The sequence below is a fragment of the Polypterus senegalus genome, chromosome 10 (assembly GCF_016835505.1).
Source record: "Polypterus senegalus isolate Bchr_013 chromosome 10, ASM1683550v1, whole genome shotgun sequence".
Classification (NCBI taxonomy): domain Eukaryota; kingdom Metazoa; phylum Chordata; class Cladistia; order Polypteriformes; family Polypteridae; genus Polypterus; species Polypterus senegalus.
In genome coordinates, this window is record NC_053163.1 from 166,598,774 (window position 1) to 166,613,818 (window position 15,045).

The 15,045-nt window shown below is 41.9% G+C and overlaps 1 protein-coding gene across 2 annotated transcripts in view; it reads right to left on the minus strand.

Annotated features, from left to right (window-relative positions):
• Positions 1-11,889, minus strand: part of stx6 (syntaxin 6) — a 57,728-nt gene extending 45,839 nt beyond the window's left edge. For both annotated transcript variants that reach the window (XM_039767322.1, XM_039767323.1), the window contains exon 1: positions 11,671-11,889. In XM_039767322.1, coding sequence (XP_039623256.1) covers positions 11,671-11,705 — 35 coding nt within the window. In that variant the 5' untranslated portion in view covers positions 11,706-11,889. The remainder of the gene's footprint in view (positions 1-11,670) is intronic.
• Positions 11,890-15,045: the final 3,156 nt, after the last annotated feature.

The window sequence follows — 15,045 nt, forward strand, 5'->3', positions numbered from 1 at the left end:
TTTAGCTGCTAATTAACTTCTTTTGAACTAATTTTAATTGACTTGCTCTTGAAGACTCAGACTCTGTAATTGTTTCTTTTTCCTTAATTAACAGCCAAACAATAATGAGATACAAAATGAATAAAGAAAATGGTGCCCAAAGTGCAATATCTGAAAATAAAGAAAGATGAAGGTCTCATGAATATTGATCTGCTCAGGTCTCCAAAACATTTTAACTGAGCTCTCAGAAAAGAGAAAATCAACAATTTTGGAAAGGCCTGCTAATGTACAATGAGAGCGGCAACAAGCCATGGAATTAAAGAACGGGTTTAAATAGCGACAAGAATCATCATCTCATTAAGTAGCTGGTTGGAGTTTGAGGCCCTGACTTAGTTGGTCGTCTGTTGGCTCCCTCACTTCACATTTCATTTCTGTTTGGGTGCCGTTTAAAGAAAGAAATGAAGCAATTCAGGGGAACAAACCTTAAAAAAGCAATTCAATCAAAATGAATTCACAAGAAGTTATTTAGCAGCACAAACAGGGCACTCGTTCAAAAAAGGGTTAAGAATGAAAACCTGCAGGGACGGTGGTCCTCCAAGACCAGACTTGGCGACCCCTGCTCTAGAGGATACCCACCTTGTGTTGGGCCCCTTTCAGCTCAGGTAAGCTTTATACGAAACAGTTAAAACCTGAGCCAGCACCAAAGCGGCCAAAGCTGGCTGATATCATTTAGAAACTTTGGCCTGTACTGCAGAGTTCTTAAAAGCACACACGTGGGAAAGGCACATAACACCACCTATTACAAATGAGCGCGGCAACCCCACACGACCGTAGCGTGAATTTCATGACTTTATTCCTTTTTTTGTTTTAATACTAATAATTCTTTAAAAATTCTTTGCATTTATATAGCGCTTTTCTCACTCCTCACAGCGATTGCAGGTTGAGTGCTTTGCTTAAGGGCCCAACAGAGCAGAATCCCTTTTGGCATTTACAGGATTTGAACCAGCAACCTTCCGATTGCCTGTGCAGATCCCTAGCCTCAGAGCCACTACTCCGCCTACACTCCCCTGCTCGCTCGCCCGCCAACCCCGGGGCCTGCGCTACCCACTAGCCTCTTTGCGGTTCTGATGCTTGCGTATGGGGATGTGGACGTACAATTTAAAGAGATTTTAATTTTCATGTGAAGTGTTACATTTGCATCAACGCGATGTATAACTGCCCGTGATTGAATTCCGTTTCTTTCTCTCTATTAAATAAAACAACTTTTTTGAATATTTGGCTCTGCAAAAGCTATTCTGATGGAAAACTGTTAACGTTTTAATATAAATGGCATATCAAGATCTCCTTTGTTGTCTAATGTTATCCTCTGTAGATTACCTTTCTTGGGTACATCCTTCTTTCTACAGCAACTCGGCAAATGGGAGACCAGACGGTAGGATTGACTCCTGCAATGCGGTGTTCACTGGCTGTTCAAACTGTTCTCTATACAGCCTCCAGTTAATCCAAAATGCCGCTGCAAGAATTATTACAAGAACAAGAAAATACGAACACATAACTCCAGTTCTTAAATCTTTACACTGGCTCCCAGTTAAGTTTAGGGCAGATTTCAAAATCCTCCTTTTAACATATAAAGCATTAAATGGCCGAGGTCCGACTTACTTGTCTGAACTTATCATGACTTACAAACCTGAGCGCACATTAAGATCTCAAGATGCCGGTCTGCTTAGGATTCCAAGGATTAATAAAATAACAGTGGGAGGTCGAGCTTTTAGTTACAGGGCCCCTAAACTGTGGAGTGGTCTTCCTGCTTCTATAAGAGATGCCCCTTCAGTCTCAGCCTTTAAATCCCGGCTGAAGACTCACTACTTCAGTTTAGCATATCCTGACTAGAGCTGCTGATTTATGTGCAGACTGCATCTCTGCTGTTAGCCATCAGCACTAAAACATAAGTAACATGATAATTATATTTGAATACTAACCCTCATCTATTCTGTTTCTTTTCTCGGTACCCAAATGTGGCAATTGGTGCCACGGCCCACCTGCCAAGTTGTTTGCCTGCCTATGGTAAAGTCATCCCTGATGGAGGATCACAGGAATCATGGGAAAGAGGGTCCTTTCATCGGAGCAACGTTTCAGCCGTGGAATGGCCAAATGGGGAGGCAGCTAGATGGATGAGGTCTCCAGGACTCTAAAAATATCCAAACCGAATTATGTCATATCATCTACTGTTAAACCGTACTTCTAAAATTTTTATTATTATGCTGTCTTAAGGAATTGTTCTGTTCTGTATATTGTATTGTATTGTATTGACCCCCTACTTTTGACACCCACTGCACGCCCAACCTACCTGGAAAGGGGTCTCTCTTTGAACTGCCTTTCCCGAGGTTTCTTCCATTTTTCCCTACAAGGTTTTTATTGGGAGTTTTTCCTTGTCTTCTCAGAGAGTCAAGGCTGGGGGGCTGTCAAAAGGCAGGGCCTGTTAAAGCCCATTGCGGCACTTCCCGTGTGATTTTGGGCTATACAAAAATAAACTGCATTGTATTGTATTGTATTGTTAACGGTTGTCGATATTCTTCGTGATATTGTAAGTTGATGTTTTCATCTTCCGCACCATCACCACCAACTACAGTATTTCAGCAGAGTCTATTGATGCGCATTTAACCAATTGGCCGTGCTGCAGATCGTCATGTTTCGTGTTAATTTGGTTGACTTCCTCGTTTCTCAGTGCTAGGACTGCCTGTGTACTCGTTTTTTTACGTTGATAACCCTTCGCGATGAAATTCTTCAATAAGATTTGGACATAATACGTCTTCTTTAATTGGGAACTTAAAGTGAGGAAAACGTTAAAATTTAAAAGAGCTGAGAGAGCAGGAACCGAGTCTGACAAAAGCATTCACACGAATGAGAGGACCATGGGTGTTGGGATGATTAAAAAAATAAAAAAGACCAAATATGGACATTATCTGGCAAATTTAACAAAATTACGATGTTGTCCTAAACCCATAATTCATCATGACAAGAAACACAAAGCTGCCACTTTTACACATTTACCCAGACATAGCTTAAACAGTGTTATTGGAGAAGTTTGGCATTTTTAAAGTCAAAATGACTTCTTCACAAACATAGTTTATATGAAATTGACATGTGAAACTGTGTTCCAAAGTCCAGCTTTTTTAAAATCAATTTTTAAAAATATCTTGCCCACACTGGCGCCTTGAGCATGGGAAAGGCGCTATATAAATAAAATGTACTATTATTATTATTACTGGTGCTTTACAATGGAGGAGATGGGGCATGAAACACCACCAATCTTTCTATATAATAGAAAGCCAACCCCATGCCTGCGCTACACGCTAGCCTCTTTGCGGTTCTGATGGCTCGCGTATGGAGATGTGAATGTACAATCGAAAACGATTTTCATTTTCATGTGAAGTGTTACATTAGCATCAACGCAACGTATAACTGCTCGTAATTGAATTTCGTTTCTTTCTCTCTATTAAATAAAACAACTTTTTTGAATGTTTGGCTCTGCAAAAGCTATCCTGACGGAAAGCTGTTAACGTTTTAACATGAATGGCATATCAAGATCTCCTTTGGTGTCCAATGTTACCCCCGAAGATGGACTACATTACAGCTACGCTACCGTGGCTGTTCGTTTGCCTGTCCTGGATTTTAAATCACCTGTAGCTCGCAAACCGTTTCACCTATTGACCTGAAATCTGGTACACAAATACTACGGGACATCTACTATCCGCCTTGGGGGAAATGATTTTTATTACGCTTTTTATTTTTAATTTTATTTTATTGTAGAATCAACTCGGCAGCGCGCAGCCGGGCGGCCGTATGGCGCATGCGTATGGGCGCCGTTTTCATTCCCTACCACCTTCGCTAATCATTCTTGAGGCAGATCGAAGACTTAAGTGAAAAATTAAAGAAAACGTACTGAGCTATTGCAACACAAAAACTAACTTAATCAGTTTTAACGCGAAAAGATGCCGACGAAAGAAGAGAAACAACAGGCCACTAGGTTAGAGAAAAGAAGAGTTGCTCGGGAAGCAGCAAGCACATCAACCTCTGAGCAAACGAATGCTAAACAGAGACAGAGGAAGAGGAGGAAAACTAGGAATGCTCAAGTCAAGTGTACTCACTGCACGTCATCGTGCTGTACGCCGTTACTGGTAAAAAACCAATATGTCCTCTTTGAGATTTGATGAAAGAAAACCTGCCTTACTTGTTTCCTACACATATCTGAGACAACAAGAGAGATTTGAATAGAACCATTTTAGCGCATATTCCTGGCACTATTTTTCTCGTGTTAAGGATCTGTTATCTATTCGCTTGTGCGAGTCCCCACAAAAAATGCAGGTAACCAACCACATGGCACAAATAGTTCACTATGATTTGGTCTCTTGAGGGGACACCACGCCCCCCATGTGGGTTAGAGGTAATTGAGGAAGACAACAAGTGTTGAGGTAGTGTGCACAGCTGGTTTTCCTTTAAATTGGCTGAATCTTAGAATATTGGTGTGTGTGTTTGTTTTTTTGTTCAAAAATTACATGTACCAGCTATGTTTTACAATGTTTGTGTAATCACATGACGAAGATTAATAATCGACAACTGTTGACTTAAAAAAAACGGACAGGTTTAGTAAGTTTCAAGGTTTTTGTTTTTTGGCTGTACCTGCGCCCCATCAATTCCAATGTAAAACGCCAGTGCGGGCAAGATGATTATTTAAAATACACAGTGTTGCACACATGCGAGTAGGAGGCAGCTAAAGAGCCTGAGTAATGGTACTTCCACCACCGACCAGGAGGTGGCGGGGTGTGTTAACTGCCTTTCACAGTTACTAACAGACCATTCTCGGGAAATCCCACCAGGTTCTGGCACCCTCGATGACATCACTTCCGGGTCTGGACACAGAGATGATGTCACTTCTAGTCCCGACCACAGACATAGAATTACTTGACGCCGCGTGACCAGCAGTATCGTACATCAACGTCGCTGCCATGTTGCGAGTGGCACTGCTGCGGAGTGAAGTAATGAATAATGTGCTGCTTGGGATTGTTCAAATCGCTGTACGCTCCAAACCAGATCCCGGGGATTACATTTCACAGGTAAGAATGACCAATTGTTTTGGTTATATTTGTTTTATAATCTTAGTACTCAAGGTCACCTTACAGTAAAATTAAACAACATTAGTAAAATTAAAACAAGAGAGTGATGAATCAAAAAGCAATAATTAGCAAACAAACAAAGATAACTGGCAGTACCAGTGCAAAATTCACAATTGGTATGCCAGTTTGAAAAGATAAGTTTAGAGGGCAGTTTTAAAATGTGTTATCGAATCGAGCTGACGGATATGAGAGAGGGAAGAGAATTCCCAAGTTGAGGAGCACCAGGAGAGACGCTCGAGCTCCCATAGCACTGAGTCCGACGTGTGGTACAGAAAGTCGAGCTGCAGATGAGGATCTGATTGAGTGAGAGGAGTGCCAGTCTGGAGGAGATCAGTGAGGTGTGGAGAGCTTGAAATGTTCAGAGCGGGATTTTAGTATCGTACTCTGTAGTGAACAGGGAGCCAGTGAAGTCGAGAGAGAATCGGTGTGATAAGTTCGGTGGATTTAGAACAGCAGAATTTTGAAGAAGTTGTAAGCGATGGATACGTCTCTGTGGGATGCCAGATAGAATATCATTACAGTAATCTATAGGTGAGGTGACTCGGGCTTTAACCGATACTTCAGTACTGTGTTGTGTAAGAACAGGGCGAAGTCTAGACATATTTCGGAGATGGAAGAAGGCAGTCCGATAAATGTTACTTATATGGGAGGAATTATTTAATAATAACAATAATTATTATTTAATAATTGCCATTATTAGTGTATAAATGGATATAAATAATTGCATGTAAACGATTTGCCAAAATCTGTTGTATGTAAACGATACTGTTTTAAACGTTATTGTTTTTTCATCAGAAAACCTGGTTTCCACGTCTACCTGTATTAGTTTAAATGGCACTTCTGCCACTCGCACGACGTATCGTGTTGACTGGGCAACACAGTGAATGCGGCGTCTATCTATATAGGTCTATGGTCCTGACAATATCACTTCCAGCCCCCAGCGATGATGTCACTTCTGGTCCCTGGCAACATCACTTCTGGTTCCGGCCCCAGAGATGACGTCACTTTCTGAACGGGCCTTCAAAGCCGCCATGTTGACTGTGTGTAATCAGCTCTGTTTTGGACTCAGTTGTGTGAACATCTTTGTTCTGTTATTGCAACTTTAGCAGCCAGGATACAATATACGGGTGGCTGCCCCAAACTTTTATTATGTCTTTTGGCATTATTTGTCACAACAGAAAATGGAGACGTTAGAGCACATTTTTGATTGGTAAATGCATATGGGGTGGGCAAAAGTAGGTTTACAGTTGTGAGCACATGAAACACAGAGTTCATTCTTGCACTGGGTGCACTGTGGCATTGTGACACTCTTCTTGAGTTAATAAAGCTATTTTAATAATCATAAGCTGCATGTCCTTTTTCCGGCTGAACAACTGTAAACCTACTTTTGCCCACCCCTTTATATGCCATGTTTGTGAAGAAATAAGTTTCTAACTTGAAAAATACCAAACTTATCTTTTAAGTCTAACTAGCTCATAGAATTGGGTGGTATGGTCAAAAACCCATATCCACACTAATACTTAAGTAAAAATTTGGATGGTTTAGGTAATCGTATAAAGTATAGACTAAAATGTAATTAACAAATAACAAGAGTACTTTTGATTAACTATGCACAGAGACGCACCTCTAGTCCTTCTAAATGCTTGTTAATGCTTTGCTACTCAAACAGATTTGACTGGAGGTATTCACGTTTCATGAACCAATCAGAGCACAGGTTTTTCTCACTCATTTCCTGGTTCGCCCCCACTGCCCCATTGCTGCCTAACAAATAACAGTACAAGAGGCGGCTTCTTCCTGTTTGAACCGACTACCCACTCGGCACTCTGGGTAATATTCTTGAACGAGCGAGTCCGCTTATTACAGACAGTTCACATACAAGTCCATACACAAATATACTTGCTTTAAGACTCTAACACAGTGTCACAACAGCACATATCCCATTTTTATTTAAACATAAAACTCAAAACATGCATGCTAATTGTGCTTTTAGGTTTTCCACTAATTTTCAGCAAACTGGTAAAACGGTTTTAATGAAACCCACACCAGATGAACAATTCCATACTGGATCAGCGGGTATACTGCCTACTCCTTTTAGTTCCCATTTCGTTTTCTTCTCCTTCTATTGGGTACATGCTGGGAAAAAAAAACCTTGCTTAAATCTTTGAAGGCTGAATATTTTTTTGAAAAATCTCAGTTTTCTGAGAAGCATGCAAAGCAATTGTTTCACACATAAATCAACATAAAACATTTGTTGCTACGTGCCGTGGCTGCTGTTGGTGCATATTCTGCATCTCTGGCGGTAATGGTTGCATAGGACACCTCAATGGACAGTAGGAATGCACGGTGGGCCTGCTGCCTGGCTGTCTTTGCACAGCAGGTGGGTGGTTGGTGGTGGTCGCAGTGTAACGCAATATCTGGTGGTCCTCCCATGCAAACGCTGCTGTAGGTGCATCAGCTCCATGAAAGTGTTCAGCACCACAATCAGCTGGGGACCGATCAGATGATACTGGTACCTGACTTTCGCCCAACTCCAGATCACTTGTATCAAACTCAGAGTCCTATTCAACGAAATTAAGTAAGACATCCATGGAGTATTTTGCTTTGCACATTTGCTTTGGTCTCTCGCAAGATGTCAATGCCGTTTTAGAGGCTGTTTGCTCTTCGCTGCTCATGCATGCTCTTGATCTTGATATATTTCAGTCGGGTTTTAGAACAAATCACAGCACAGAAACTGCACTCGTTAAAGTAGTAAATGATTTGCGAGTGAATGCAGACAGAGGCCATTTATCTGTTCTCATCCTCCTCGATCTGAGTGCTGCATTTGACACCATTGATCACAACATTCTTAGAAATCGCCTTAGTCTCTGGCACGGTCGTAAATTGGTTTGAATCCTACCTGACAGGGAGAAAATTTTTTGTTAGTTGTGGGAATTACAACTCAAAGACACATGATATCCGATATGGTGGTCCACAAGGCTCTATCCTGGGTCCGCGGCTCTTTTCGATTTACATGCTTCCGTTAGGTCAGATTATCTCGGGGCACAACGTGAGCTACCACAGCTATGCCGATGACACACAGCTGTACTTATCAATAGCACCTGATGACCCCGACTCTCTTGATTCACTAGCACAATGTCTGACTTGTATCTCAGAATGGATGAATAGTAACTTTCTCAAGTTAAATAAAGAGAAAACTGAAATCTTAGTGATTAGCAATAATGGATACAATGAGGCTATTAGAAATAAACTGGATACATTAGGATTAAAAGTCAAGACGGAGGTAAAAAGCTTAGGGGTGATTGTTGACTGTAATCTGAATTTTAAATCGCATATTCATCAGACCACTAGGACAGCATTTTTTCACTTAAGAAACATAAGTAAAGTTAGACCTCTTATATCACTGAAAGATGCTGAGAAGTGAGTTCACGCGTTTGTTTTCAGTCGACTAGATTACAGTAACGCACTCCTCTCAGGACTACCCAAAAAAGGTATAAATCGATTACAACGAGTGCAGAGTGCAGCTGCTAGAATCCTAACTAGGAAAAGAAAATCCGAACACATCTCTCCAGTTTTGATGTCACTACACTGGTCACCTGTGTCATTCAGGATTGACTTTAAAATTCTGCTTATGGTTTATAAAGCCTTAAATAATCTGCTCCATTTTATATATCGGAATGTCTGACACCTTATATTCCAAATTAACCTCAGATCCTCAAATGAGTGTCTCCTTAGAATTCCAAGAACAAAACTTAAAAGAAGTGGTGAGGCGGGCAGGCGGCCTTCTGCTGTTCTGCACCTCAAATCTGGAATAGCCTGTCAATAGAAATCCACCAGGCTAATACAGTAGAGCAGTTTAAAACACGGCTGAAAACACATTACTTTAACATGGCCTTTTTATAACTTCATTTTAATCTTAATTTAACTTAATCCTGATACTCTATATGTTCAATTTCCTCATAATAACTATTCATGGTGGCTCTAAAATCGGTACTGACCCCTACTCTCTCTTCTGTTTCTTTGTGGTGGCGGCCTGCGCCACTTCCACCTTCTCAAAGCTTCATGATGCTCCAACATTGATGGACTGAAAGCCAGAAGTCTACGTGACCATCTTCATCAAGCCCTTCCGTGGGAACCCTAAATCCAAAGAGGACTGTTTCATTTATGTTAGGTAGAATGCCCAGAGGGGACTGGGTGGTCTCTTGGTCTGGAATCCCTACAGATTTTATTTTTTCTCCAGCCGTCTGAAGTTTTTTTGTTTTTTCTGTCCCCCCTGGCCATTGAACCTTACTCTTATTCGATGTTAATTAATGTTGATTTATTGTGTCTTTTATTTTTCTATTCTTTACTATGTAAAGCACTTTGAGCTACTGTTTGTATGAAAATGTGCTATAGAAATAAATGTTGCTGTAGAGAATCGAGGTCAAATCAACAAAGCTATGTAACATTCCTTCCAGCAAAGAGGGTCAAACTAAAACGTAAGAGCGAGTTTTGATGCCACTTACAGCTAATTACCGTCCTCTAGCCCTGAATTTTGACAAAAGTCGACATCAGCCCTGAAAGAGTTAAAGCCGCCATATCTCTAAATGCCTCCAACAAAGCCATGCTGGCATTGTTAACGTTAAAGTAATGTTAATGATGGGTTTCAACCTGTAGAGTTCCAGAGAATATTTAGTGTTTCACTGCTAACAAATAATGGAATTTTTCCACATAAGAGACGGCCTCACTTCACACATGCAGGTCATCCCTGGAAGTCGCCAAGTTGAGAGGATCCATGAACAAAACCTGGCATCAAGTATCCCGAAGCACTTGATCTTGCAATGTCCGGAATTTTACTTCTATATGAACCATGTCATACATCTGCAAAGTCAAACATGAAAAGCATCACAACAGCCCCATTAGGCAGGCTGGCACTGATAAGACACTGAAGTGAAGAAGGCGCGACTCCTTTCTTCCAAACGGATTCAAAACTGGACAGCCTCCACATAACAAGGAATGTTTTATCACATTTTATTTGGAAGAACTGTCCCCTCTCAGAGCGAATTCAGGTGCTGTTGCCTTTTGGGTTTGGCAGAGAACTGCCTTAAACCTCTTATCTCTGATACTGTTTAATGCTGGACGGGCTACATCTGACACGATCAGATGGAGTGGAAAAAGCGGTAGGCATGTCTGGTGATTCATGTGAATGAGAAAATAATAATTAAAAAAAAAAAGCAAGAACATTACAATTAAAGCTGAAATGTGTGATCCAGACTTTGAAACGTAGACTGAATTTATCTGCATTACAACCTGCATCATGCTGTTGATGTTTATTTAAAACACAGCAACACTCTGCTATCAATACTCGAATTGCCAAGTCAGATCAGCACTATGTCCACAGATGGAAAAAAAAAAGAACACCTTACAAAGAAAAGAACACCATAGCTACTGTGAAACATGGAGGAGACTCGGTTATGTTTTGGGGCTGCTTTGCTGTATCTAGCACGGCATGCCTTGCGTCTGCACAGGGAACAGTTAAATCTCAAGACTATCACAGCCTTCTGGAGCAAAATGTACTGCCCCGTGTCACAAAGCTCTGTCTCAGTCGCAGGTCATGGATCCTCCCAAAACACATGGCTACAAACAGCCAGGAATGGCTGCGAACAAAACATTTGGACTATTCTGAAGTGGCCTTCTATGGAAAAGCCTGCAAACCTGACCCAGCTGGAGCAGTTTGCTCAGGACGAGTGGGCCAAACGACCTGCGGACAGGTGCAGAAGTCACATTGAGACCTCCAGGAATGGCTTGCTTCTAAAAGTCATGCAACAAAATATTAGGTTAAGGGTACCATCATTTTTCTCCATGCCATTTTCAATTGTGTTATTATTTGAAATATTCTGCTCAATCAAAGCTCTAAAGCAAAGTCTGACTTTTGTTAAATACCGATAAAAAAAATAAACAATGATGGGTGCCAATTACTTTTGTCCGTTTCAAGTTATTTCACCGATTATTGTGGGTTCTTCTTATGTTCGTGGAGAGATGCCAACAAATTTGCCCATGTGCCTGGACTTCAGTGCCATCTCCTTAGTCACCTGACTATACCGCTTACAAATAAGGACTGGGCAGGCCCACCAGGGCTGCTAAATTCCTGTGTGAAGAAGCAAAGGATCCTCCGAATCACAAAATGCGATGCTTTGTTGCAATGCCAAACACCACAACAAAATCAAAACATCGCATCAAACAGCAGTCGCCTCTGCCAGCTTCGCTTTAACTACCAGTTTAGACGTCTGCCTAAGCCTGAGCTCTAATTGCTACGTCTGCTTTAACAGCAGCAGGCAAACCAAGAAGAAGGGACAGAATACGGAAAAGAAACCGACAAGCCCCGGCGTTCAGATGCATGCCAGTCAGGGTCGACCGAACCCCCTTCGAGCTCTACTGACAGATGCAGCAGCACGCTGGCCCACTCGGTGCAGCGCGCATTGTTTGTTTACATTTGTATTTCTTTTAAGTATCCAGATTCGCCATCTCATCCACAACTCACCCTTTCACCACAAAGAACGGGTCCTCCATTGACATGCTGCGAGTCCGGTGCCTTGCTCACAGCCGCGGCTCCCTCATACTCCAGCGCAGTCCGCTAGTCCCGCTTCACTCACTGATGCTCTTAATCCGTGGACGAGCGCTTCCTGCCCGGATTACCACACAAGACTACCAGCCTCAAAAGCTTCGAGTCCCACGGTAAACTTCACTTCCGGGTCAAGGGTCAGCCAGTGCCACAGGTTTCGTCATACGTACGTACGCGCGCTCGCGCGCGCTCGCACACCGCGCGTTGATGTCTGTCAGGTGCCAGCTTCGGCGACGTTGTAAGTATTTAGTTGTGGGAAGAAGGAAATTAACAATTCTGTTGGCATTCCAGTTGCTTTCTTCTGAGTTGGGATTACAAAATAGCGTTAAATCCAAGGATTCGTCCATACCTGCAAACTTAGTTACACACTGGTAGGTCCCTCCAAGCTACAATGCCATGGGCCTGATAACTGGCCAGCTTTGTATATGGAGGAATGGAGTGGAGCCGTTGAATTTATGGGATATATTAAGAAAAAGTAAACTTATTAATGATTTATCAGTTTGTACATCTAAAGAGGCTGCTGTGGCATGTTTATAAAAATACTTATAAATGCTTTGAAATCACTTCATTTTTTACTACCAATTATTCAACTGATGCCTTTGTTTTTGTCGACTTATAACATTTGAGATAGAGGTGGTTCCATTGCTTTTGTTTTTCAGATTGGAGCACAGGCAGGTGAAGGGACTTGCTTAGGGACCCTTGGTGTTAGTAGTGGGATCTGAAACCACAACCGCAGAGTTTGAAGTCCAAAGCCTTAACCACTATGCCACACTGCCATCTTGTATGCACTGTTTAACTCGTCTTGATGTCTAGCTATGTAAGACGTCAAGCTTTTTGGGGTCAACCCCTCCCCCCCTTTTTAATCCTCTAGGCCTGGGGTGTTGAACTCCAGGCCTGGAGGGCCGCAGTGGCTGCAGGTTTTCATTCTAACCATCTTCTTCATTAGTGACCAGTTTTTGCTGCTAATTAACTTGACTCAGACCCCTTAGTTTTTTCTTTTTCCTTAATGAGGAGCCAAACAATAATGAGACACAAAACAAGCTGCCACATCACCAGCTAACCAGGTTATCTGAACATAAAGAAAGGTGAGGGCCTCAGTAAGGTTGATCTCTCAGGTCACCAAAACATCTTGACGGAGGTCTTTGAAAAAAAGAGAAAATCAACAGTTTTGGAAATGTCTGCTGTGGCAGAATGAGAGCAGCAATGAGCCGTGGAATTTAAGTAATTGGTTTAATTAACAGCAAGAACTGGCTTCTCATTAAGGAACTGGTTGGAGTGAAATTGGCAGGAGTTTGAAGCCCCAGTTTAGCTGGTCATCCATTGGCTCGTTTCACATCTCATTTCTGTTTGGCTGCCACTTAATGAAGAAATGTGTCCTTGGGCAAGACACTTAACCTACCTTGCCTGCTGGTGGTGGTCGGAAGGATTGGTGGCGCCAGTGTTCGGCAGCCTCGCCTCTGTCAGTGCGCCCCAGGGCAGCTGTGGCTACAAAGTAGCTTATCATCACCAGCGTGTGAATGGGTGAATGACTGTTGTGTTGTGAAGTGCCTAGGGGGGTTCTTGAACTCTAGTAGGCGCTATATCAAATACAGGCCATTTACCATTTAATGAAGAAAGGAATCAATTCAGAGGAGTGAATCCTTAAAAACAGGGTCGTTTAAATGAAGGGAAAAGAAGTTAACTAGCAGTAAAAGCTGGTCACTGATTAGGAAAAGGGTTAGAATGAAAACCTGCAGCCACTGTGGCCCTCCAGGCCCGGAGTTTGACACCTGTGCTTTAGGCCTTTAGCCCCTGATCTGAGATGGGTTCAGCTGCAGGCCTCCACAGCTCTGCTGGACCAGCCAATTGGACTTCAGGTTTTTGTCACTTGACCTGAGTCATCTAACCCTCCCCCAACCTTAATTTTAACCATAGTGTAGCCAGGTGTTATCACTGACATATAATATAAAGCGACAACCTCCTCAAAGGAGTGTAGTTCCGGTGGTCCACAACTGAAGTCTCAGGCTTTGATCCTTGATCAGTGAAAGCCTGCTCCTCCGCTTAGACCTTTAGCCCCTAATGTTCACAATCCCAGCCCTTGTTCCTCCCATTTTGGCATTCTGACAACTCTCATTGACCCTGTGAAAGCTCCAAGTGGGCCCCCCACTCACCAACCTTGTGAAAAACTCAAAAAGGGTCCCCACTGCTTATCAACCCTGCGATAAAACTCCAGGTGGGCCCCACCCCATGGAAACCCCTGCACTTTTCCATCTACTTTACCAGATCATTAAGGGCTAAACTCTCAATAACTGCTCAAGTTAGCAACTCCACTGCTCATAAGAAATGCAATGATTTCCTTCATGAGGTAGAAGTACATGATAAACTAGAATAGTTGTGTCCATTTTTTTTTTATATTGAAGTGTGTGCTTCAGTTTAAATGCTTAGAGTCTAAATGTTCTTGATTGTAATAGAAATGTGTCACTTGACACCCTCTAATGGAGGTCTATAGAGATGTAGAGTCTTAGGAAAGGATCAAAACTCAAAAATAGCATTGTATTCTGAATCATTGACCTTGAAACAGCCTAAAACGATACCAGACATATTTATGTTTGAAATTAGCCATTTTTAACCTTGTGGTAAGGGCAGCACCACCGGTAAAGAATATAATGTCAAAAATACCATCATATTCATCATCAGAAACCACAAAATGGCATAGCATGACACTCCACATTCCTGCCTAAAAGATCTGCGTGTTTTCAAAGATTTGTGAAAAATGAGTACGTTTAACCCCTAGTGTCCCATTAGGGGGTGAACCTCTGGGGTCAAGTTGACGCGACCTGCACAGCCTCAGGTCCTTCTGATCATTTCTGCTGAAGACACCTACTGGTTTACTCCTTATCATATGGGTGTAATTTCCTGCACAACATACAATCCAAAATGTCTGAAAAATTTGGGTCTAGAGGGACCAAAAATAGGAGGGACACACCAAAAGCACCTAACATCCTGCATAACTAGACGTCATATTACCTTTGGGGACAAATAAGGTCTTTCTTTCTTTCCATCTCATTATACAGTATAGTGCCTATCTATCTATCTATCTATCTATCTATCTATCTATCTATCTATCTATCTATCTATCTATCTATCTATCTATCTATCTATCTATCTATCTATCTATCTATCTATCTATCTATCTATCTATCTATCTATCTATCTATCTATCATATAGTGCCTTTCTCTATCTATCTATCTATCTATCTGTCTATCTATCTATCTATCGCCTTTCATCTGTCTGTCTATCTACCTCCTTTCCTA